Genomic DNA, 24,657 nt, shown 5'->3' with positions numbered 1-24,657 from the left:
GTATATGTCACAGTTGGATGTATTGTGTTGGTATATACACTGTACATGCTGATCATTATACACAGTAAATGTACTCCACAAGCAGGTCTATGGGTGTTAGTGACAGACACACACTTAGCAGATGTGTTGCAATACTGTAACAGCCCCATTGTTTGCGGCCTCAGTAATGCCTATACCAAACTTGCCTTGCCCATGCACTAGGACTCCTGGTAAATGGAATTATACTATAATATAATACATATAATACTACATATTTTAGTAAACACTAATTCATTTTAACAATTCTGCATGCAGAAAGACAAACTGCTGAAAGAGATATAGTGAAGAGGAACTAGATTATTTCAGACTGACTTTTGTTTTGCTAGTTCACCTTTAACGTGGAAATGTAATAAAATTTACAAAGAGAACAAATTTGCGAATAAAAATTTGAATGTCACAATGTATTATTCCTCATTAGGCTTTTATATATATATATAGGCTTTTGTGAACTTTTAAGACCTACTTGAAGGTGGCGTAAACTTTTGGAGAAAATGTAACAACATACGTTAATTAAGAAATTTTATTACATACACTGCACACTATCGCAAACAATAATTCACATTCGCTATCCTACTGTCGCATGAGGGGCAAAGTGTTCGCAAAGGCAAAATTGTGCACTTTGCGAACATTTATCTGCATTGCGAAGTAATTCTGCATTTTTCAGTTATCGACCAGTATTATATTCTCCCAACCAAAAGATTTTAAAGTAAAATACTTTCATTTTCATATGATGATATAAATGCACCCATACACAATGCATTTTTATATATGTAAACAATAATTTGGCTTCCCAAAATAAAAGGTTGAGAACCATTTCTCTCCTGACTGTATAACTTCTACTTACAAAACATTGTGTGAGTTTACATTCTTCTTCAATTTCATCAGCACTATCTTCATCTGAGACTTCTCCTTCCTCAGCATCATCTGCCAGGCCATATGGCAACTTCTTTCCCTAAAATATATAAAAAATGGTGTTTCTAATGATCTACAAAATGGTTACTCCTTTGTTTGTTCTACATTAAAAGATGTACTCTATTAAACCTTTAAAATTGTTTACATTAGAACCTGTGTTGAATATGTGGTTAAAGCAATAATACAGCTGTTTTAAAATGAATTTCCACTGACAAGTGTTTGGTTAAAAGATGCATGTTGGATTAATTCCTTTACTATGTATATTACACAAGGAGGATACTGTTACCTCAGAGAGACTTGCTTGTGTTATATCTTTATTATATGCAATATGTGTATATTGTATATATATATATTGTGATTTGTATCTAAGAATGTTGTGTAATTACATATTAGATAGTATCAGGACATAACAAAGACAAGCTTCAAAGACACCCAATGTAGCATACAGTTGTTAAATCCCCTCCCCTTTGACCAGGGGCAGCTGGAAAAGCAAACCTTCCTGTCTACACACTGCCTTTCCCCATTCCATTGTCCTGATTCTGGAATGAACTGCCTCAGGAATCCATGCCCTACCCCCCAAGATTAATGTATTGGTCACTGACCAATCAGAACCTGACATGTACTTATGGTCAGTCTATAGGTTAATATAATAGGCTAAGTTAGCCAGAGAGTCGAGAGAGTTCCTGCAGTGAGGACATAGATGACAGACCTAATGGAAGGATGAGTATCCGAGAGGCAGTGGATTTAGATCCAGCATATACATATTTCTAATTGTCTTTGTAACTATTTGTTATACATTCTATGTAATGTAACTTGTTTTATGTGTATCATTTCTGTAGATATGTGTCAATAGTTTTGTAAATAAATATATATATTTTGATTGAACTATCTCTTTCGTTAAAGAACCCTTATAACCAGGAATACTTATGTACATGTGTATATAAGAATAAATATACATATTTACATAAATATATCCTTGGTCAACAGATAAAATACACCAAAATGGCAGTTCACTGTATGAAAATGCTAGATGCTTTTCTCAAGATACATGCATTTTTATTTTAAATCACATATTTCAACATTAAATGTTCCAACAGTTTGAAAGAATTATGAACATAAAATACATATTTTAAGACTTTTGGAAAAAGTATAAGGGAACGAAATAGTACAAATACAAAATACATATTGGTCAAGACATCCTAGTATTTAATTCATCTGCTAGCACCCTTCCTGCTAGCATAAAACCAGAATTATTTAGATTAGCATGATTAATTCTTATTAAAAAGTCAGATATGATTTCATGTGTCCTTCAATAAATGAGCAACATAGTTTTTTTTCTCTCCATTAAAGAAATGTATTTGGGTGTTACTGTTGTGCAGGAAAGTATATTTAAGCATTTTTCTATGCAAATGAAGGACTTTGCTCAAGAGCAGACACAAGACATTTGCAAGAAGTTAGGCAGAGGTTGTGATTTTGTGAGATGCTACAATTATATCCCACCTCTTTACAGATCATTGTAGCAATGAAAGCTATCCATTATCTCTAAAAATTCAGTCTAAATCTAACTGCATGAGTGCTTTGCTTGTGCTGTGCAATGCTCTGTTTGTAATAGGATAATTTCTTTGTCATGTACTCGCCTTCACCAATATCTTTCCCTTGAGATTTTGAGGACTAGGAAGTTGCTTGGATTCTCCCAGTGGGACCGAAGACAGATCAAGTTTATCTCCAAATATGTCTTTCATGTACTGAGCAATCTTTCTTTGCTGTTGGATGTTGCAGTGGTTTTCAATTGAAAGGATAACAGGATATCTGTAATACATTTACTTTATTTAACATATTGTGGTATCTTACTATATATCTATAGAGAAATAGATAGAGGGATGTAGAGAGAGAGAGCAAGACAGAGGACAAGATGGACAGTAATCTCTCACAAACAAGAGATCCACACTACAAATATAATGCCATATTCATTTCGCTACACAGATGGATGTTTATCCGTTTGTTTGTAGCTTTGTTCTTTATGCATTTGGACATGAAAACTACTCAGGGATAATCCTGTCCTCCAGGAACAATAAATGTATTTTAATCACTCTATTGTATTCTGGTGATAATATCAAAGCTAACATTCTTGTGCACTTTTTTTAATTAGCTTCTTTTTATTAATGAATATTTATATCCTTTTGAGTATGATCTAGGGATGAGGGAAATTATATAGCAGAAGACCTAACTCAACACAAGTGTTGTGAGATGACTTAGTCCATAGACATGGCTTTTAGCTATCACTCCAATTACTTAACCTTAAAGGGGTGATTCATTGGTCTTCGTTATTTATTTATTTATTTATTATAGTTTTTTAATTATTTGCATTCATTGTATGACTCTTTCCAGCTTTCAAATTGGGGTCCTATTCATATTCCAGTCTCTTATGCAACTTTAATATAACTTTTAGTATGATGTGAAGAGTGATATTCTGAGAAAATTTACAATTGATTTTAATTTTCTATCATGTGTGGTTTTTGTATAGTTTTCATTTAAAGGTGAACCACCCCTTTAAGGAAGAAATCATTAGCATTATACAGAATAAATTTAATAAAATAAAACGTAACCATTTGGTGCATCAAATATGCTACATATTTATATACTCCATATATTCTTTGTGCTAAAATTAGCCATTATAAGTCATTATAATAAAACACACATACTCATTTTTCACAAAAGCATGTTTGTTGATGGTTTCCACAACATCCTTAAAGGCAACTTTAGAAGTGAGGGTATACCCATGGTGCACCACGGGTTCCCCATCGGGTCCATCCCAGCAGTCAACTACAAACAGGAAAAAAATATGTTATTGTATCAACAATATTTCCCCCAGTCAGAAACCTTCATGATGATGTAAAATGGTCAACATCTTTATCAGCAGCCTCTGTGTAAAGAGGTTACATATTATTGTTACAGAATCTGCTACAAATGGAAAGGGCCTGACAAAAGATTCGGACATGAAAATAGGTGGTGCTAAAGATTCTTGTGCCAAGTAATGATATCTGTGGTCATGGCAGACTAAGGGGCATATTTATTATATATAATATCTATTATACATAACAGCTATGCCCCTTAGAAGCTTAAACAGAAGATGACATGGCAGGAAATATCCATATCCACTGGAAGATTGTGCACATAAATACTGTACTTGGATGCAGAGAGGCACAATGAACCATATAATGGGAGCATGAAATTACAGATTCATAAGGTTTTAATTATTTTCTTTGATAGTCTGAAATTAAACGGGGGAATATTGTTCACCTGCACTTCTAATTTGATATTCTGATAACATTTGTTACCATAAGGTTTAACGGACTCGGATCGTCTGTCTTTAATTAAACTCTACACATTGTGGCAGCAAATCCATTATTTATCTATTTATGTCAGGAACACAATGACTAACAGCTTAATGTCAGTTAAGCAGAAATATGCAACGTTATAAACTCACTCACTTATTAATCAACAGTTTTTTGCTAGATATGTAAAACATTTACTGGCATATTATCACAATATAGAATATGTCACAGCAATGAGATTTTCTCTGCTCCCAAACCCAAGGGGCAATAGACTACCTATGTCAGCTTGACGAACATTCAAGAAAACTTTAGGGGCACTTCAGTTCTAGAAAATATAGAAGAACCTCATTAATTTATCTATAGCTCGTGGACACATGAACAACAACACATACCTTCTATGCATCGGCAGCCATCTTGCAATACCCAAGCGTACATGTCCACTTTAGACTGAGAAAGAAGTTGATCCCCAGTTAAGTAGGTATTATGGGATGATGCAATGTAGTAGTTACAGAGTGGTTGCTCCATGTCTTGGTAGATCTCACAGTGCTGAGGGTTAAAAATATCTCCTGCAGGACTTCTCATGAAACTTGTAAAACCTTAATATGAAAAAGGCAAATACATGTTCAAAGATATTTTAAATAATATCTACAGCTAAACTTAATACCATTAACTTAAACGTGTAATTAATTGAATTAATCAATATCATTTCAATGGAAATATAAAAAGAGCATCAAAAAGTTAAGCTGCTTTTGGCATATTAGCTTAAAATGTTTGGTCTAATTAAGCTGGTTGGGGGGCAGTGAAATCTATTGAAGGGCTCTATCTATCACTATTTGAAAAGCTTAGCTTCCAAACAGACAAAAACAAGCAAGAAAAGAACATCTTTGAAACAAATTTCTACAGTCAGAGCCAAGAAAGGGTAAGCAATCTGTTAACCTGACCATTACACAGTCAGCTGTCATTTTTAGATCGTATTTCTTCATGCAAAATGTGAAAATTTGGAAAATTCAGTGGAAAAGTATTAAAAATAACTGTATTTTTCTCAATCGGAATAGAAAAAGTCTTCTGCTAATATCAAAATCTAAAAACGGTCAAATATCCATTTTATTATGTTTCACTGGTTATGATAAATAATTAAATTGTTTTTATACTGTGTTATGCTGGGTTGTATAGCGAAACCACTTATTCCAGAGGTGGGTTGGACCAGCATCCTTTTCATCAGATTGAAGTAGTGAATAAGTTGTATACAGAGGTAAAAGTCCCCTTTATTTCCTTCAAGGAGTTTGAAAATATGACTTTAGGAGAGAGATGTGTTAGAAAAAGCCTGAGGACATTAGCAAATAATCTAATACTTCTGTTTTCCCAGAGATGAGGATAATTTCAAAGGAGAAAGCCTGGACTGTGTTGGATTGGAAAGTATCATTTTTATAAAAAGCTCAGCCACTTCCATCCAATGATTTTGTTTCTACAATGTTGTTTTTATATATCTGAGAATGTCCTTTAATTTTGCATGGAACCAAATCAAATGGACAATCTATCTTCATAGATTATCTATAATTTCAGATTGCAAACTACCTGCAGTTGGCGGAAAAACATCTATGATTCATGGGTTGTTATGGGTTACTGCCCAATGCAGATTTCACAGCGTTAGTAAATGAACCTCACTCTTCTAATTTCCTGTATTCATTATGACGGTGACTAGGATAAAAATTAAAGTGCTGAGCATTGAGCCCCCTGAGCTCAGGCTTAAGGGTTTTTAAGTGCATCATGGGTGTTAATGATATTGATATCTGCCTTTTAGATTAAGTGGCAGATTGATCCATTTTTCAGTTAGGGAAGTTATTATTGTTGAAGCTAAAGAGATATTTAAAGTAAATACTTTGGAAATATCTGCTAGTAGAATAATTCGAGGTATTTTACATGCATTAGCTTTTTAGGTATACTTACGTCTCTTGGTGTTTGTTGACGTCCTTCTCATATAGCATCATGATGTTAATATTTTTTTTACTTTATAGCTTGAGATCAAGACAAAATGCTCTATAGTTGTCCCTACACCTATGGATCTTTTTCTGTTAAAAAATGGGGCTCACTGTTTTGAGTGCTACATTAAGAGATGTGAAAAGGGGCAGCACTATCTAGTGCCTTTTTTCAAGAGTCTGGGTTTGGACTGGTCATCTGCCACTTTAGAACCTCAGAATATTCATGTATATTGCTGATTAAATTGAGTTTTAAGATCACTTTGCTCCCTACATAGATTATTGAAGGCTATTGTTGGAAATATTTGTTAGTGCCTTGAATAATTGTTCTTTTGTTTCTTACTCCCAATTTCATTTGGTTAAAAGATGGTGGATAATGTGAGAAATGTTGCTAGCCTTTCAACCATTATTTTTGTTGTCCGCCTTAAATCTGTATTCAATTATGATATGGGTCTGTGGAAAGTGCAAGGTATAGAAAAGGTAATCCTCACGGTTTGACATAGAGACCCATTTCTAATTATTAATTGACGTGGAGCATTCTCGATTTTTAAATTGGGTACTAGTCTCATCTAGGTGAATATATGGATTGATTAAAAAATGAGAGTAATACAGAATGCAATACATAGTGTTTGAGAATAGCATTACACAGGGGCATCTTGTTGTTATGTTCCCTATGGCTTTATGCTTATTTATTTATTTATTTTTTTTACTCAAAGAGTGAACTTTAGAATTCTAAAACAACTGGAGTAATCATTGAAGACGTTTCACTACTCATCTGAGCAGCTTCTTCTTTTCAACTGACTGGTGTGGGAAGTCCTCAGCAAATAAACTCTTCCACTAATCCAATCACAATGGCACATTGTAACTCTTCAGAGAGGCGACATTTTAAAATTCACAGAGGTGTTTATTCTGTGTAGTTACTGTGATAGGATTATCCAATGTGTCATGCAACTCCTAGAAAGAGGGGTTACTTATGAGAGTTGCATGAATGGATGTGTGAAGCGTTGAGTATCATTATACCTATGAATAAGGATGGGTCCAAAACGTGTTAGGCAGAGATGCGTTTTTCTTGTCCAAATTTTAATAGCCTTAAATAATATTGGATTTTTAACTTTTTTTGGAGGTGCGGCTTGTTTTTCAGTTTATCTGTGGGAAGTGTAGTGTTTTTATCTCTATATGGATAACATATAGAGATATATAAATACATGTTAATCTATAAATACATGTTAATACAAATGATAATAATATAATATTAATAATAATAACCTATTTGGGATTTTACATTTAAAGAAGAACTTTTCTTAAATTTTAATAGAAATTGAGTTGTAAATATAAGAGAAAGTCTGATGTGAGTCATCACTCTATAAATTAAAGCTGTATAATAAAAGAAAACTTCAGGAACAGTGACCAGTTTGGTTGTGTTTAAATAATCCCACACATTATTATGAAGTCAAAGAGAAAGTAATTTTCTATGGTTCCTACAATGAGAGAAAAAAAGCAGAATGACCTATTTTTCATTAGCACTGATAGATATAAAAATGTTTAATAAAGTTAGTTTCAAAATGACTGCACCATCTGTGACCTTGTTTTAACATCCTAAGGGCTTTAGCAACTACTGTCGAATTCAAAGAGAATTAGGCACTCATTTCTAATTCATTAGGTAATGAAAAAAGTTCCAGGAAATGCCACACAATGAATTGTAAAAAAAGTAGAAGCATATAAGAATCTCTATACATTCAATGCTACATTCCATTAACATAAACTGAGTTTGTTACACTCCAGTGCATTTAATGTTTATACTTTGGATGATATTCATCAACTTCCACAGAGACAATTTTATAAATAAGATGGCCTCACAGTCATGGTTTCCACTGGGTCAATTTACAGTGAGACCTTATGATTCTTAGTAGAAAATGATTTATAAAACCTTTGTGCATATATACAAAATATGACCAGTCAAAAAACTAGGTCAAGTCTTAGTTTACCTTCATGTTAACGTGTTAGTGGGTTATAAATTGTGTCCTTAAATTGGTTTTAATTTTTTTAATTTTTTTCAGTTATTTGCCTTCCTTTTTGCTTCTTTCCAACTTGCAAATGGAGGTCACTCATCCTGGCAACCAAAACATGATTGCACCATGAAGCTACAATTTTATTGCCATTGTTACATCTTATTACTCAGTTTTCTATTTAGTCCCTCTCCTCTTCCAGTCATTCCAACCACTGCCTGGTTGAAAGGAAAGAACAAAAAGCTAAATAATTGAAAAACCCTTATAATCCAATCTGGCAAATGTTTTTAATGTCCTCATAATGAATTGAGATTTTTTAAATTAATATCTAGTAATAGAAAATGTATATGCAAGCAATTTATAGTTTTTGAAATTATTTGTAAATCAAATGCATTTCCAGAATCACAGTGGCCTTGACAAAAGTTTATGTGATAAAAAGATGGTAATCATAAATGTCTTACCATCTATTCCAAGAAAATGTTGTTCTTTGTTTTCTTCGGAGACCTCAAACTTCTGTATAATGTCAATACAGTATTCTGTTGTCACATTATTCATCTGCGGCACAAAAAAAGACAAGACTGCTGTAAGCTCTTTCCTTCCAAAGTGTGCGGTTTATTCAATGGAATTCTGGACCCATGGCTATTGCAAAAATTCCCAGTATCAAGATTCAGTGAACCATATACAAGCTGTCAGCAAAACAGCTATAAATATCATATTGTAGAATTTCTCCAATAGATCCAACATTTATTTGCAATGCTGTTTCTATGTCAAGAATGTATAGTGATATCAGTGACATGTGAAACATCAGGATTGAACACATCTATTGCACAGGAATCATATCATCCAGCAGACACAACATCCAACTAAAACAAAAAGTAGCAGATAGGTGCTTTTCTCTTATTTCATTTTGATTTTCTTTTTAAAGATGAGCAGAAAGCAAGGCAGTTTCACTCTGTATCAGATGAAAGATGAACTTGTTAGAATCTTGTTAGAAGCCATATGCAGTATGCCAGTTTGATAACAGATGGATTTAAAAGAGATGTTCCCTAAATTCTCTATTAAGCTACTCTACATTTTATAGAATTTTTGCACCTGCATTTTTACAATGATATAATGGGGTACATGTGAAACAAGTCACTTAAAAGTTGTGTTTAACATGAAGGGTAGTAGGGGTCAATTCATTATGGGCGAATGATGCCATTCACCATTTACCAAACACCATCTGCACAGAATCATGTCATATCCAGTAAATACATTTTACCATCTCTGTAGATTAGATAAAAAGGAAGACAGGGAGACTCAAAATATGATTAAATTCTTCTACCCCCTCATTTACATCGAATTCAAAGTTTTTTCACCGAATTTGGCAATCCTACGATATAATAAAATGATTAAATCTTAGAATCAAACGATTCGAATGATTTCAGTGATTGATCGAAGGATTTTTATTGGATGTGTAAAGACTTGGAAAAAGTTCGTAGAAGGTCCCCATAGGCCAGGGGTAGGCAACCTGAGGCTCTGGAGCCTCGTGTGGCTCTTCATCCTGCTTGCTGCGGCTCGGTCTTGTGGCTTTGTCTATCAGGTCGGCTATACTGCCCTCACAACTGCTGGTGGCTGCTTGATTGTGTGACCAGGGTAAGTTAACGGTTAGCTCACTGCAGTCGCATACTCAGGAAGCCGCCAGCAGGTGCGAGGGCTGTATAGACGTCCCAGGAGTGACAGGCAAGACCGAGCTGCAGCAAGATGTAGTATCCTATTCGATGGTCAAAGTATCCAAAAAATAACTTCGAATTTCGAATTTTTTAACTTAAAAAATTCCCTCGAATTCACTTTGACCCTTGATAAATCTGCCCGTACATTGAAAGAAAAGGTGTGGGAGTGTGGATGTGTATCCTTATGATGATGAATAACTGTAGAGGATATTACATGGATGAAGTTGTGATTAGGAAGAATTTCTAGGACTCACTAGGTGTGACATGCATAATGATAGATAACTAGAATGCATGTTATGTTCATGTGATGATGAATCAATATAAAGGGCATCACAGAGATTTTATTCTGATGGTACTAGGATGAGAGAATGCTTTCTCAAGTGATCTTATGCCCAGGTACAGCAAGTACAGCACAATCCTGAAACAATTTGCTCCACAGCAATCACTTCACTTCAACTTACTTCTTTCATTCTTTATCCTCCTTTCCAACTCCCCTCTCCCCAGTTTTTAATGTCTCATGAAAGCAAGGGAAATCTCTCTAAATCCATACTTTCACTTTTACCTTTGCATGTATAAGCTCATTAAATAAAAAACAATATTTAAATATAATTATAAGAAGGAATCCAGAATCAGGAATGTGTTTTTTGAAATATAATTATGTATTGGGTTAATACTATTACAGGTAAAGGATCTATTATCTGTAAACTCCATATCCAGAAAGTTCTAATTTAGGGGAAGGCCATCTCCCATAGACTCCATTTTAATCAAATTATTCAATAATCCTTATTGGAGGTACAAACTATTTTATTGGGTTTAATTCTTGTTTAAATGTTCTTTTAGTAGACGTAAGGTTAGGAGATGCAGTTTATCGAAAGACCCCATATATGGAAAGCCCCAGGTCCTGAGCATTCTGGATAACAGGTCCCATATCTGTATAGCATTGTGATATTGCATCTGCAGCATGAAGTCAATGAACTTAAACCATAAACCTTTGATAACCTCCAGGGTCAGGGGCAATGAGAGGATTGTTTATGTGAGATTGACAGTAACATTCTCTATACATTTTACTTCAAACCTTTTGTTCCACTTTGAGAAACTGAGCCAGTTCTTCCACCGTTAAGTGATCCTTTTTGTCACTGTAGCTTAAAAGTAACAGGTACAGATCCCTCCGTAATGACATCATCTTGTAAAAGACTGAAAACTCTTCAAAGGTCAGAGTCCCTTGGTTCTCGTCAGTGTCTGCTTCCTGCACAGAAATTGTTCCAATCAGTACACGGAAAATGAGCCTCACTTTTATACCATAAGTAAAAATATAAAATATATTATTTTTCAAAATTATTTAAAACAAATAGCACTATATAAAGCTATATATAAATACATACCTTACATTACCACCAGTGCCTTTAAAATATATATAATTTCTCATATATGGGATGCTTTTAACACTGATTAAATGTTATCCCTGTTTAGTTTTGCAGCCCATATTATTTTCCTCTCAAAGTAACCAATTTCCATCTTGACCTAAAAATATGCAATAGGTTGTTACAAGATCCATCAGATCAAATGAGCTGAAGGCCCTCAGACTGACTATGGCCCTCCAATGTTTTTTAGGGCCCCCTGAAAATGAGAATCCTTTGATTGATATTATAATTTTAATACAGTCCAGCCTGTAAACATGGTGTGTATTAGGTAAATGACACAATACATAATAACAGACATTTCTGAGCTTGGGGATTATAGGCAAATGTGTTGTATGTACCACTGAGAATTCAGGCATGACAGATGTACAAATTCTCAAAATAATTACCCTACAGACCAGCTGTCGCTTTTTAGGCACTCCAACCACATATGACACAGTCCAGTTTATATCATCAAGCAAAAGTAATACAGGTATGGGATCTGTTATCCAGAAACCAGTAATCTAGAAAGCTCTGAATTACTGAAAGGCTGTCTCCCATGATATCCAAATAATTTACTTTTTCTCTGTAATAATAAAACAGTAACGTGTACTTGATCCCAACTAAGATATAATGAATCCTTATTGAAAGTAAAACCCGCCTATTGGGTTTATTTAATGTTTACATAATTTTCTAGTAGACTTAAGGTATGAAGATCCAAATCACGGAAAGATACATTATCCAGAAAAAGCCACGGTCCTGAACATTATGGATAAAAGGTCCCATACCCGTAGTTCATACTTCTCAGTTTAAAATACTACCTTACTTGGCTTTCACTTCTCAATGCCAGCACCCAGTGGAATTGTCCATGTAAGGCGCAATGTAATTATTACTAATAGGTAGTAACAGGGCTACATGCAATAGGCTCTTAAAAGTGCGGACTTTTTAAGATACACCACAACAGCACATGGACAGCCCAATATAGGGACCAGGCAAGTAGGGCTTCACCAAATACTTAGAGGTGTAAACTATCTAGTGAAGCTTACCGTTACCCTTATGGTATAATAAGGCTTGACTGTGAATTTACTAGAGATCTACATCAGATATACCCATGTCAGATATTAGACTATCTTGCTGCAACAGGTAGGGCCACATTAATCACCATGTGGCTCCAGACATAAAGGCGCAAAATAAATATTTAAAAAAAAAATTAATGAACACAAAAAAACCACCAAAATAATTCTTCTAGAACAAAATGTGCAATAAATAAACAAACCTGTTAGATCATGCAACAGATTGCACAAATAACATGTGTTTGACAACTGTAAAATAATTTAAAGGGGACCCATCACCTGAAAAATATATTCCAAATCCTATTTTATCGTATTTGAATCTTGTTTCCTTCAGTTTGGGAACTCATAATTATAGCAAGCAGGCAGGAACAATTTTGTGCACACTGTAAATAAGAATGGGGGACCTGATGTCCATCCCCGTGCCCTGGCTACACAATTAAATGGTGAAGAGAACTGAGAGAATGTGCGGAGTGTAGTGACATATTGTAAGTGCTGAATGGAAAGGCATAGAGGAGGGGCAGGCAATATTTGATTGACAGCTGAGATTTTTAAATGAAAAAAGAATTTAGATTTTATGTTTAATTTGAGAAGGACTTTTATTATACAGATTTTTATGTCTGGGTAACAGGTACCCTTTTATAAGATTTTTATGAGCAGATGAATTTGTCTTGTTAGGCAGCAATACCAATGTTATCATTCCCTCTGCCTTAAGCATCTGCCTAAGAGGATTTATTCAGGATTTACCAAATAATTGACAGAGGTTTTCTAGTATGTATATGCTTCTTTTTATGTAGGTCTTAAGCTAAGGCCAATTGCAAGGCAGTCTTAGATTCCATCATGTAATACTGCAGGGAAACATACATTTTCTGCACTGAATAATAAATAGGGTAAATGATGCTGTTCTTCAGACACAAACATGTAATCCATCTGACACATTTACAGTCTACTTGTTTTGAAAGCATTCTCCCACTAACGTAAATATCACAGTGTAATCTGTTTCTTCCTTCTTCAAACAATTCTATATCTATTGTGCTGTCTACCATTAATGTCACTTCTCACAAGAATCTTTGGGGGACAAACTGAGCTTAAGGGTCCAATACTTGTTATTTACGTAGTATTAATACCACATGACTTATTGAAACAGTTCTGCCCCACAACAATGTTCCTATAGCTTCTATGCCATTATATCTCAATGCATGAGCCACCAGGCCTGGAGCACAGCAGACAGAGCAGGACAGACAGACTGTGCTGAGCAGGAACTGTGCACATTATGCATTATTTCTCAGCAGCATGACAGATGATGATGTTTTTCTAATGAGATGCATTTAAAATACAACTAATATATACAACTAAAATGTAAGAACATTCCAACCAATATCCTGTACTTTGCAATTCCTGTGGTACACTATCAAACCTGTTAAATAATTTTTTTTAATCTAGAATTCTAAAAACTGAAGTTCTTTACAACCCATGAAACGCCCTAAATACTGTACGTTAGTGCCATTTCAAGATGTTTTCCATCATTCCCCTAAATTGAAGCCACTCTACAAATCCCAGCATCCTCCTTCATATAATATAGGGTAGTGGTCTGCAATTGCGGAGCGATGCTATGGGTATCTATCTGAAGGCCAGGTAGGGTGAGATTAGGGGTAAACGGACATTTGCTTATACTTGATGCACCTGAACTCTAAGCTTTATAATCAATTTAGGGAGAATTTCTATAAGCTACCAAGATATTTTCAGAGCTAGAAGAGCATGTACACAATGAACGCTATCATTATCTAACATCCAACTTCCTACCAGACCCACTACAATCTGGCTTCTGTCCCCACCACTCCTGAAAAACAGAGCTTACTGCTGAATGAAAGGGCCACTACTCTCTCTTACTTCTGCTTGACCGGCAGCTTTTGTCACTGTCGGACATTCTTGCTCCATATTCTATCCTCACTGTAGATTCAAGAAACTGTGCTATCTTGCATCTCTTCCTATCATTCTAATAGATCATTCAGTGTCTCTCAAACTACCTTCAACTCCTCAGCTTGACCTCTTTCAGCTGGAGTACCTCAATGCTCCAGACTTGGGTTTGTTTGGGATTCAGTGCCTTGCGCAAAGCTACCTCTCTAGACCTGGCTTTGCTTTTAGCTTGTGTCACTGTCTAACAGCAATTTCTGCATTTATGTACTCTTGTTGCCTAAACAACACTGAACTGGTCATCTTCCCACCTTTCCACTTCTGTTTCCCTGCCTCTTGCCTGACATCACTATCAGGGTGGAAAACAAAAATATTATCCTGGTTCGCTGCCTAGGAGTCACATTTGAATTTGCCCTCTCATTTATTCCCCACACTGAAATGCTCAGTAATTCCTGCTTTCACCTTAGAAGCATCCCTCTCATTTAACCCTTCATTCACAGAAGGGAATAGCAAATTTTACATCCATGCCCTCATCAAATCTCATTCAGACTTCTGTAACTCACTGCTCTGTGGACTCCCCTATCTAAACTGACCCTACGCAAATCCATCGTGAACACTACTGCCAGACTCGTACACCTTTCCTCCTACTCCATTTGCCACTTTCTCCAGGTCTCTGGACTGGCTACCGGTCATATACAGGATTCAATTTAACTTTCTTGTACTCAATTACAATGTGCTCACCAGTGCCGCACCACTATATACAACCACCCTAATTACCAAGTAACCTTCAGTCTGCACATGGCCTCCTTCTGACCTCCTCACTTATTACCTTCTCTCCCTGCTGCATCCAGGACTTTCCATGTGCTGAATCCATCTTATGGAATGCTCTGTTCCTTCCAATTAGACACTCTCGGATTTTCCAGCCTTTCAAATGGTCACTTAAAACCACCCACTCTAACTATTGGTATTCATCTATCACTCTGCATTTACCATTGCTACCCTAAACAACAGGAACTCTACAGTCACACTGGTAACCCTCACTGTCCTGCTCCCTCTTAGATTGTAAGATCTTGGGAGCGGGGCCCTCCCCCTGCTGACTTCTAACAATTTCCAGTTATCCAGAGAATACTGGTAAAATGTTTGTCTTTATATGCAAACTGTTTGGTGATTGTATTTGTTTTTTTTTACTCTAAAAAGAGCTGCGATGAATGATGGTGCTATATAAATTTTAATAATAATTATAATAATAATAATAAATAATATTAACAGTTGATGCACCATTTCTTATATCGCTGCCCAGTTCATAAATAGCAAGGGCTCTGTCCATAGATTGGAACCCTGGCCAAAGGTCCTTCATGGAGGGTGTGAACTGAAAAGGTTTGACAAACAACAATCTAGGGGGTAAATAAAAGCAAGGGGTGTAGTGCTATAGCATTTGGGGACTCAAGGTAACAAATAGGTTTGAAGATAACCTGACCCACACACATTTGGCATGTCAAATAATTTGTCCACAATAAAAAAGTTGCACAGCATTGAAATAACAAAAGCCTTCTTCTCTAGACACAATCTAGAGAAGAATAAATTAGATATGTATGGTTTAGGCAGGAACATACTACAAATTCTTACCTGTCTGGCTACTGCTTTACAATAAAAAGGTATGTTCTAAATAACTCAGCATAATTCCATACTGATTGCATTCATTATTGTGGAACTACCCCATAACAGAAACACATAACATATTCCAGGGCACTCGGGAAAACAGATCCAATACCTGTATAATAATTTAAAAGGCAGTCAACTAACCTGAAACATCTGCCGAACTTTCCTTCGTGGCAGATTTACATTAAGTTTATGCATCAGCTGGTATATTTCCTCGATGTTGAGTAAGCCATCTCCATTTTTGTCAGCTTCTTCAAATGTCTGCTTCACCCATGTGCAGCTCTGTTAAGGAACTACTAACATGCAGGCACATGAATATATTTCTCTGCTTAACTTGGTATAGCTGAGCATGGAAACCAGCTTATTCTTTATCAGAATCAATGTATGCTGTACAATTTTGGAATCATGGATAACTACTGTTATAGGGCTACTCAACATATGTGCAGGAAGGGTAAGTTGAGTATATGAAATACAGCCATTTCTAATCATAATCTTTTCTAGGATTTAATTAACCTGCACATGTACTGTTCCTTAGAGGTACAGTAGTGCCATTTTGACTTCTTTTTCAGCTGCTTGTTATCCCTGTTTGGCTTGTAGTAGCAGTATCTTGGGTGTATTCTGTAACTGATGTTTACAGTATTATTTTTTTTGTTAAAGCTTTAATTTTTATGTTATTGTTGGCTGAAAACTTTACGGTCACACTGTGATACACATTTGACTTTTGAGACATTTCCTCAAGTTGAGGGTTAAACATATTTGCAACATTTTAACAAAATGTATTTACAGTTTGATATAATCAGATTGTTAATCAGTGATAATGGTTTTAAAGAGTTAATTAGGTAAGTGAAACGTCTCTATTCAGATGACTTCTTATAGATAACGTTTTGTTTTAAATTCTTCACATATTATTTTAGTAAACAGAGCTTTAAGGAACGTTTCATTTTTACATTCACTCAAGAGAATAAAAAGAAGAAAGAAAACTATTTACTCTTACAATATCTCTCAATTAATTCTCCTAAATAATGATCTTGTTTATATTGCCTGAAATCACAGCTTTGGGAGAGTGGAGGGAAGAGTTTATTATACAGATCTTAATTTCCACAATGGGCCAAATTCCTTCTTCCTCCTTAGTAAACTGGAAGCTTCTTTTGGGAGGGAATGAATGTATAAATAGTTATACAAAATTAGAAATACAAATAATATACATTTTAATGAAACAAATAGGCACACATTTAGCCCCAAACAGGGGCAATGCCCACTTTTACCTTCAGGCCCACTTTGACTTCAGAATGAATATTTACTGTGACATATATTGCCAGCACCTAGTTGTTATAGCATACCTCCCAACTGTCTGTTTTTAGAGGGACAGTCCCTCTTTTGACAGCTCAACCCACAGTCCCTCATTTGTACTTGAAAGTCCTGTTTTCTCTGCACTGAACAGCCAGAAAAAGAAACAACTTAATTGGCTTTTGGCAGAGAGCTCAGAACAGCTACAGCAGCAGATAAGATACTTTTGTTCCAATTTCAAGATAAGCAAATAAGTAATTGTAAAAATATAAGATAACAGGTCCCTTGGGAAAAATTAGAATTGACATCTTAGAGGGCAATTAACCTTCATTAGCAAAACTGTACTGAAAAAAACAACAGAAATATGTTCAAACTTTTATAACCTGCCAAATTTTGTAAAATGAACATGGTAATTAGGGGGTGTGGCTACAAAAAATGGGCATGGTTAAAATGTTACCGCACCACACGCAGCAACTTTTTTGTCTCTCTTTTAATTTCCAAAATGTTGGGAGGTATGGTTATAGTTATTTTATATTTGCAAGACATCACCCAGGCTTGCAAGCAGATACCACTAATTCCATGATTATTGTGGCTCTGTTGGAAGGAGCCTTTACTCATCCACTTCTGGTTTACTACTTTGTAAATGTGCCCTTGTTCTATACCAGGCATGTCCAAAGTGCGGCCCGAGGGCCAATTGCAGACCTTTATCAAATTTACACTGGCCCTCAGCCTCTGTCATGAAATTAATAATAATGCGGCCCGCCAGTATAGTTCGATCAGAAATCACATAGATGTAGCAGTAATACTTGGGTACATTAGTGAAATGATCTGCCACTTGGTTTATACTGCTGCCTGTGTGCTGAAGGTGTTAGACACATACTGGCACATAGTGATGTGCCGCTCTCACATACTTCTTTACTTTACTGTACTGGCACGTCACTACTTCTATTGACACCTTCAGCGCTAAAGAAGTATGCGACAGCGGCTGTCACTCCGTGACAGTAAGTGTCTATTGCTAACACCTTCAACACACACGCAGCAGTATAGACCAAGTGGCAGATCATTTCACTAATGTGCCCAAATATTACTGCTACGGCTACGCGGGTCCTTGTTTAAATGAGTTAAATGGTGTTAATGGTTCAAAGAATGTCGGGCTAAATGGTCGGCCCCCACATATTCTCACCTCACCAAATCTGGCCCTCGTTGCAAAAAGTTTGGACACCCCTGTTCTATACTATATGGAAATCTCTGCATGGTTAGAGTCATAAAGAATTAAAAACACAGACCTATTGCAAATTGTCTTAGAGTAAGATTACCTGGGACCTGGAAATAAGTAACAGTTGTGCTTAGTATTCTATTTACCAGGGATGCACCAACTCCTAGGATTTTTGTAAGGCTTCAGCCAAATCCAAGTGCCTGACTGAACCAAATCCAAACCCTTAAAGTTACGTTACTTTAGGTGAAATGATTAAGGAAATTGCAAACATTTTTCAGCATGCAACGCACAAAGATTCCCCCTCTCCCTTCTTAATCTAATTTGCATACAAAAATTGAGGTTCGAATTCAGTCTCTGGCTAAAGGCGAATCCTATGTCAAAGATTTGTGATTCAGCTGAATCCCAAAAATTTAAATTTGGTACAAAAACAAAACACAATAGGAGCTGTAAAAAAACACAATGCATCGGCTTTCCAGAGCTCTGTAAAGGTTCTTATACATTATACTGCTGTAAACAATACAATGCTAAGGTCTTTCAAAGATCTGTCATGGTTTCTTTATACAGTGCTGTAAACAGCAGAATTTCAAGCTCTTCCAGAGTACTGGCAATTGATTCCATCCTATTGCTTGCCTTGGAGCTCTATTTATAAAACATGCCTGAGAGCTGTCGATAAAGCATGACTAAAATCATAGAAATCAAAATTATGGTACTATACTAAAATAAATGACAAAGTTGTTTTGCAAAGCTTTGAAGCAATCTTGTAAAAAGAAAAGTCTAAATGTATATATTAGGAGAAAGCATGCATCCCAAATCTCTATTTGCAATCAGTTATTTCTGCTGCTGCTGCTGCTGCTGTGCAGTACATTTTTAAGGTTCCAAGCAGAATGCTATAAATGTTAAATTACCAGGTCTTCCTACAATGAATTAATATGATGGGTAAATCCATTGGGAAATTTAGAAATGCCTGGAATGCAAATCAAAACAAACATGTTAATATTGTTTTTCAATTGCAGGCAGAAATCATAGATGCAGTGCAATAATTCACCCAGTTATTCTGTCTCTTTCCCTAAATGGTGCTCAACCTGATCAAAGGTTTCCCTACATAGGAACCCCAAAATGGAAATATTTCCTTAATGATATGGTTGGCTTGCACAAGAAAATACAATAGTAAGTCTTCTGATAAAGTGTCATTTTAGCTCATAGCACAATCTCCTAGCTTCTATACTCATCCCATGCCATCACTTGCAGCAGCTACCCTCTGCCATAAATGGAGCACTCCCCTTCTTGCCATCGGTGAAGCACTCATACTATCACTCACCCTCCTACCACCAATGTAGCATTCTTACCCATGGCATCACTCAGTGCTCACCCTACTGCCATCAATCATACCCATACCATAACTCCAGCACTCATACACATGCCATCAAAACAGCACTCACCCTCCTGCCATCAAGAATAATTTCCTAGCTCTATACTCATCCTTTTGCCATCACTACAGCAATCACATGCCATCGCTTGCAGCAGCTACCCTCTGCCATAAACCTAACACTCACCTTCCTGCCATCAGTGAAGCATTCATTCTTATGCCATCACTGCAGCAGTTGCCCACTGCCATTACTCTAGCATTCACTCTCCAATCACTGTAGAACTCATCCACATGCCATCACTTCAGTACTCTCCCTCCTGCCATCACAGCAGCACATGCAATCCCTGCAGCTCTCACCTTTACAGTCAATGCAGCATTTGCCCTCCCTTAGTGCCTAAACCTTTCACTTTCAGGCAGCCCCTGTTCCTTCTCCCCCATATAATATCTATCAATGTGCTTGCAACCATATTTTTTTAATATACTTTTTGTATTAAAAACGATTGATGCACCATGTGTGAGTCTCCCCAGGAAGCTCTGACTGTGTCTGTGGTCCCAGGACTTCACTTTATCTGCACAACAGCAGCCGTCTTGCAGCCCTACCTCCCTCAGCCTATTCCTCTGTGGCTCCTGTCAACTTCTCTGCCAGCTGGAGATGCAACAGGCTCAGTTCAGGCAGCAGATTTCCAGCTGCTTATTTTAGACACACAGAGATAAAGGGGGAAATGAATCCAACGCTTTAATATCTGTTAATACATATTAATTGATGAACTATGATTGTGGTTATGAAGCCTTGAAAAAGTTATATCCTAATGATCCACATTGACAGTAATTTACAGAAAATGCACCTTTTTAGCAGCAATTTCCAAAGAATTGTGTTCAGAATAACTTGCATGTACAGTATCCTTACAGATTAACTGCAAATGCTTGATACAAGGCCACTATAAGCAGTCACTTGCCCCTAGTGTGTTCCACATTGCCAAATCTCTCTAATAAGCCCATCATTAGAACCGTTCCAGTCTGCTTAGGGCCAATTTAAAATTCCAAAAAAAAACAACATCACAGCTTGATACCATGATATGTGAGTGCACATCTCTGGTATTCTCTTTAGTGACAGCAATTCAACATATCCTTTAAAAACCATTATAGAATATGCCTAAACAGATACAGCATGTCAGGTTTAGGGAAAATATAACCTGTATGTACGTAGAATTTACTGTGTGTTTCTACAAATCTTGAAACATACACAAAAGTTAAGGCCCTATACACTGTAAGTATCTGTCTATGCAAAAACAGGGATGCTATAATATAAATAAAGCAAATAACTAGATATTTTGCTTACACTGCAGTTACCAATGAATCCCCATTCCAGTCAATGAAAAAAATAGGTATAATTTAGGTGAATAGTCATCAAGAGATAATAGCATATTATTATAATCAAGTTATAATGAAGTTCCAACTCTGTACCGCCTACAACTTGGGTATATGTACTGCCCCTGGGAGAAAAGGATTTGCCCTGAAGCACACATTATAGTAGGTGTTGTGATGTTATTGTAATAACAGGCAGCTTACTAATCAATAAAGTCTCGCTTTCACACTGCACCCTGTAGGGCTTTAAAGTGCATTGTGCCACTCAAATAGCAAATAAACTGCTTATGCAGCCAGACACATTTAAACTACCTTATGCCATGGCTGATGAACTGGAGGCCTGAAGACTAGATGTGTACCCTTTCAATTGATGTTTACTGGTCCCTGTCTGCCTAGTAGCTCCACAAACATATAAACACTATTTTAATAGAAGGTGTAAATTCTGACAGAACTGACAAGAGACCAAATTACTTAAAATGTGATAACTCCTTTAATATTCCATACAAAATTTTGGGGCTCATTTGCAAAACACTGTTTGTTTCCCATTTACAAACCCTATGCTCCTATAGCTATGCATATTCAGTGAGTGAAAACTTCACACTGCATTCACCAAGTCTGAAGGACCTATACGAACAAAAAGACCTAGACCAACAACTTTATCCACCCCACCTAAGGTTGGTGTTAGGGCCTGGTCTACTTTAGTGCTCTCTTTAGACTTGTATATAAGGCCCAACCCAGCTAATAAATGCTGCCACTCATGCTCAACATTTGCAGAGTTTCACAAGGCTAACCTTTGGTTGTAAACTTTTTCTTAGGTACAACTAGATATATGGAGTATGCCAGGAAAATGAAAAATATGGTAAATTGCTTTCAATGGGCAGTTACGTAAACGTTCATATTAAATTACTGACATTCTGAACAAAGTCAGAACTAAAAATGCATGATTTGTTAGTATATATGATTCAATGCAATGTTCTATTTTGAAGCTCCAGACTCATATATACTTAACGGCTGATAAGCAAGCTGCTAGCTTATTATATAGCAACTCTGAAACTTTATAATTCCCCAGCAACGCCTTACCCAGAAAGGTGCAGCCATATCCTACAGAAGGATCAGCTACAAACTGTTATAATTTAAAGGATATTGATCATGTGTCCTTTGCCTTTTCGCAAGAGAATCCTCGTCGCTAATTCCAGCCATGAGATATTTCAGCCCTGTGATCCATGTCCGTGCCTCCTCAGGATTTGATGTTATGAGATCCAGAGATTCCATGTGGTTTCCATGGTATATGGTAAAACAGCAACTGGGATCAAAGTTTCCTTCTGCATGGCGGTGGAATATTTCAGACTGCCGCCCTTCTGTGACTTTGTAAATTGAATCAATTATAACTGCAAGGACAGTGAGCACACAGTTAGGAATAATGTAAAAACTGTGCTCTTACACAGGCATTATAGGCATAATAATTAATAATATTTCATATGCAGAGTTTTTTGTGATGGCTACTTTGGTCTATCTCAGTTTAACAATAAGTATGTGCTGGGAATATATAGTAGAGCTCTTTGGTTGTTGTTGTTGTTTTGGGAGGGGTGGCAGAGAGTGCAATCAGGGCAGGAGATACAGACAGAAAGACATTCTATTTCCTAAGAATTGACAACTAACAAATTAAAGGGTTATGTTTCTTTTGATCACAGGTCTCTTTCTACCCTAAAGAGATACGACAACTATGCTGGTAATGGTATGGGGGCTAGGGGCTGGGCCTGTCTATTAAACATTGTGACACTGGAGAGGGTCCAGAAAGGATCCATTCCTTTTACGCACCTAGCGTGTGGAGTGGGCAAATATATATATATATATATATATATATATTATATATATATATATATATATATATATATCCTTGAATGTAAAATATAAAGTCCATTTGCAAAACTTATTATTTTCCAATGGCCTTGTGCAATGAGATCAAGACTACCTCCGTCAAATAAATACTGTCTAACAATTATTTTAATTATTTTAACTACAGGTTTTGAAACAACATTATTTTATTAAACTATACTGACAAGATTTCGTTATTTCTAAACTTAAAGACTATTGGTATCGTTATCTGAAAAGACTAAGATGTAAAAATTAAAGGAAAGCCAACTTGCTGGTTAAATTCCACTGAATGTAATTACAGAGCACAGTTGGAACATCAATGTCAGACTTATCATTCTTTATTTAAGAAAAGATGTCCTATTTTTAGATAATCACATACTCTGGAGACATTTAATTTAATAGTGTTGTAAATCAGATAAATGAGAGACAAAATGAAAGTATCCTGCACCGCACCGTGTATTGATCTTAAAATGAAATACAGGATGGGAGGCCAGAAACTTTGGAAATGTACCCCATATAAAGTCATGTAGGGGATCAGACAAGTCCTTCCCCTGTTTTTCTGTCTATGATATCATCCAGCCCGGTTACAGGATGGAGAGCCATCCGATTGGCTGGGTACCCCAGTGCATCCCTGAGAGAGGAGGAGGAGGACCCCGGGGAGTGCCTGACTTAAGAGCCAAATGCACAGGGTTACAGACATAGTTTATAAAGGAACCCCTGTGGCAGCAGCCAGCCAGAGCCAGAACTGTGGAGTGTGCCAGCGCTGCTTGAAAAGACTAATCAGGAAGAGCTTGGAAAGGGCTGTATTGTGCTCTGCATTGAGAAAGCATTTAAGCTTCAGGGAGGGCCAGTTTCTATCTCCTGCCTGTGGATCCTTTGCCCACTGTGTGATTCCCCAGGGGGAGGACATGTCTTGTACCTGCCACGTGGGAGCGGCTACTACCTACAAAGGGAAAGGTACCTTGGGGCAGGTAGTGCTACCTAGGGACATAAGAGCTCCTGGGAAGGGACATTTGAACTAAACTGTTTGGGCATTAACCCCTTACAGAGGATTGGGACTGTGATAATTAAAAGGACTGTGTTGGGTAGACAGTCAGAGTGATACCTATAGTGAGTTAGGTCCCACGTGTCCCCCAGTGCAGGAGTGCATTGTGTTTTAGATTGCCAATTTTACAGAAGGTTCTATCTGTTTCACTGCAAACTTGTGTGTTTTATTTTTCCTATTGGACCCCCCCTGAGGTGTGCGCCTAAGTGTTCCCTAGGTGGAGGCACTGCGTTGTAAATCCCAGTTCCCAGGACTTATACACAAAAGGGATTCAGGGCCCTGGAGAAAAGGTTTCAGGCAGATATGGGATCAGTAAGGCAAAGAGATTTACAAAAGAGTTGTGTACCTCTTAGGATACAACTGTAGGGAGCAAAGTCCCTGATGGGACCTGCAAACCTACAGTTTTATAACGTTTTCTACTGCAAAACAGACCCAAAATTAAAAACCTTGTATTTACTAGTCTAACTAACTTACATTTCTGTT

At 36.5% G+C, this 24,657-nt stretch overlaps 1 protein-coding gene across 7 annotated transcripts in view; it reads right to left on the bottom strand.

The window, feature by feature from the left end:
- LOC108717044 (1-phosphatidylinositol 4,5-bisphosphate phosphodiesterase eta-1) overlaps window positions 1-24,657 on the bottom strand; it is a 117,131-nt gene that overhangs the window by 34,791 nt on the left and 57,683 nt on the right. For all 7 annotated transcript variants that reach the window (XM_018263771.2, XM_041563360.1, XM_041563364.1 and 4 more), the window contains 8 exons: window positions 22,399-22,642; window positions 16,165-16,294; window positions 11,056-11,226; window positions 8,730-8,823; window positions 4,679-4,882; window positions 3,654-3,774; window positions 2,589-2,760; window positions 884-991 (listed from right to left, as the gene is read on the bottom strand). In XM_018263771.2, coding sequence (XP_018119260.1) covers window positions 884-991; window positions 2,589-2,760; window positions 3,654-3,774; window positions 4,679-4,882; window positions 8,730-8,823; window positions 11,056-11,226; window positions 16,165-16,294; window positions 22,399-22,642 — 1,244 coding nt within the window. The remainder of the gene's footprint in view (window positions 1-883; window positions 992-2,588; window positions 2,761-3,653; window positions 3,775-4,678; window positions 4,883-8,729; window positions 8,824-11,055; window positions 11,227-16,164; window positions 16,295-22,398; window positions 22,643-24,657) is intronic.

Source organism: Xenopus laevis, chromosome 5L (genome assembly GCF_017654675.1).
Source record: "Xenopus laevis strain J_2021 chromosome 5L, Xenopus_laevis_v10.1, whole genome shotgun sequence".
In the NCBI taxonomy this organism is placed as follows: domain Eukaryota; kingdom Metazoa; phylum Chordata; class Amphibia; order Anura; family Pipidae; genus Xenopus; species Xenopus laevis.
Note: the sequence above shows the minus strand (reverse complement) of the source record. Positions and strands in the feature narration are given on the sequence as shown.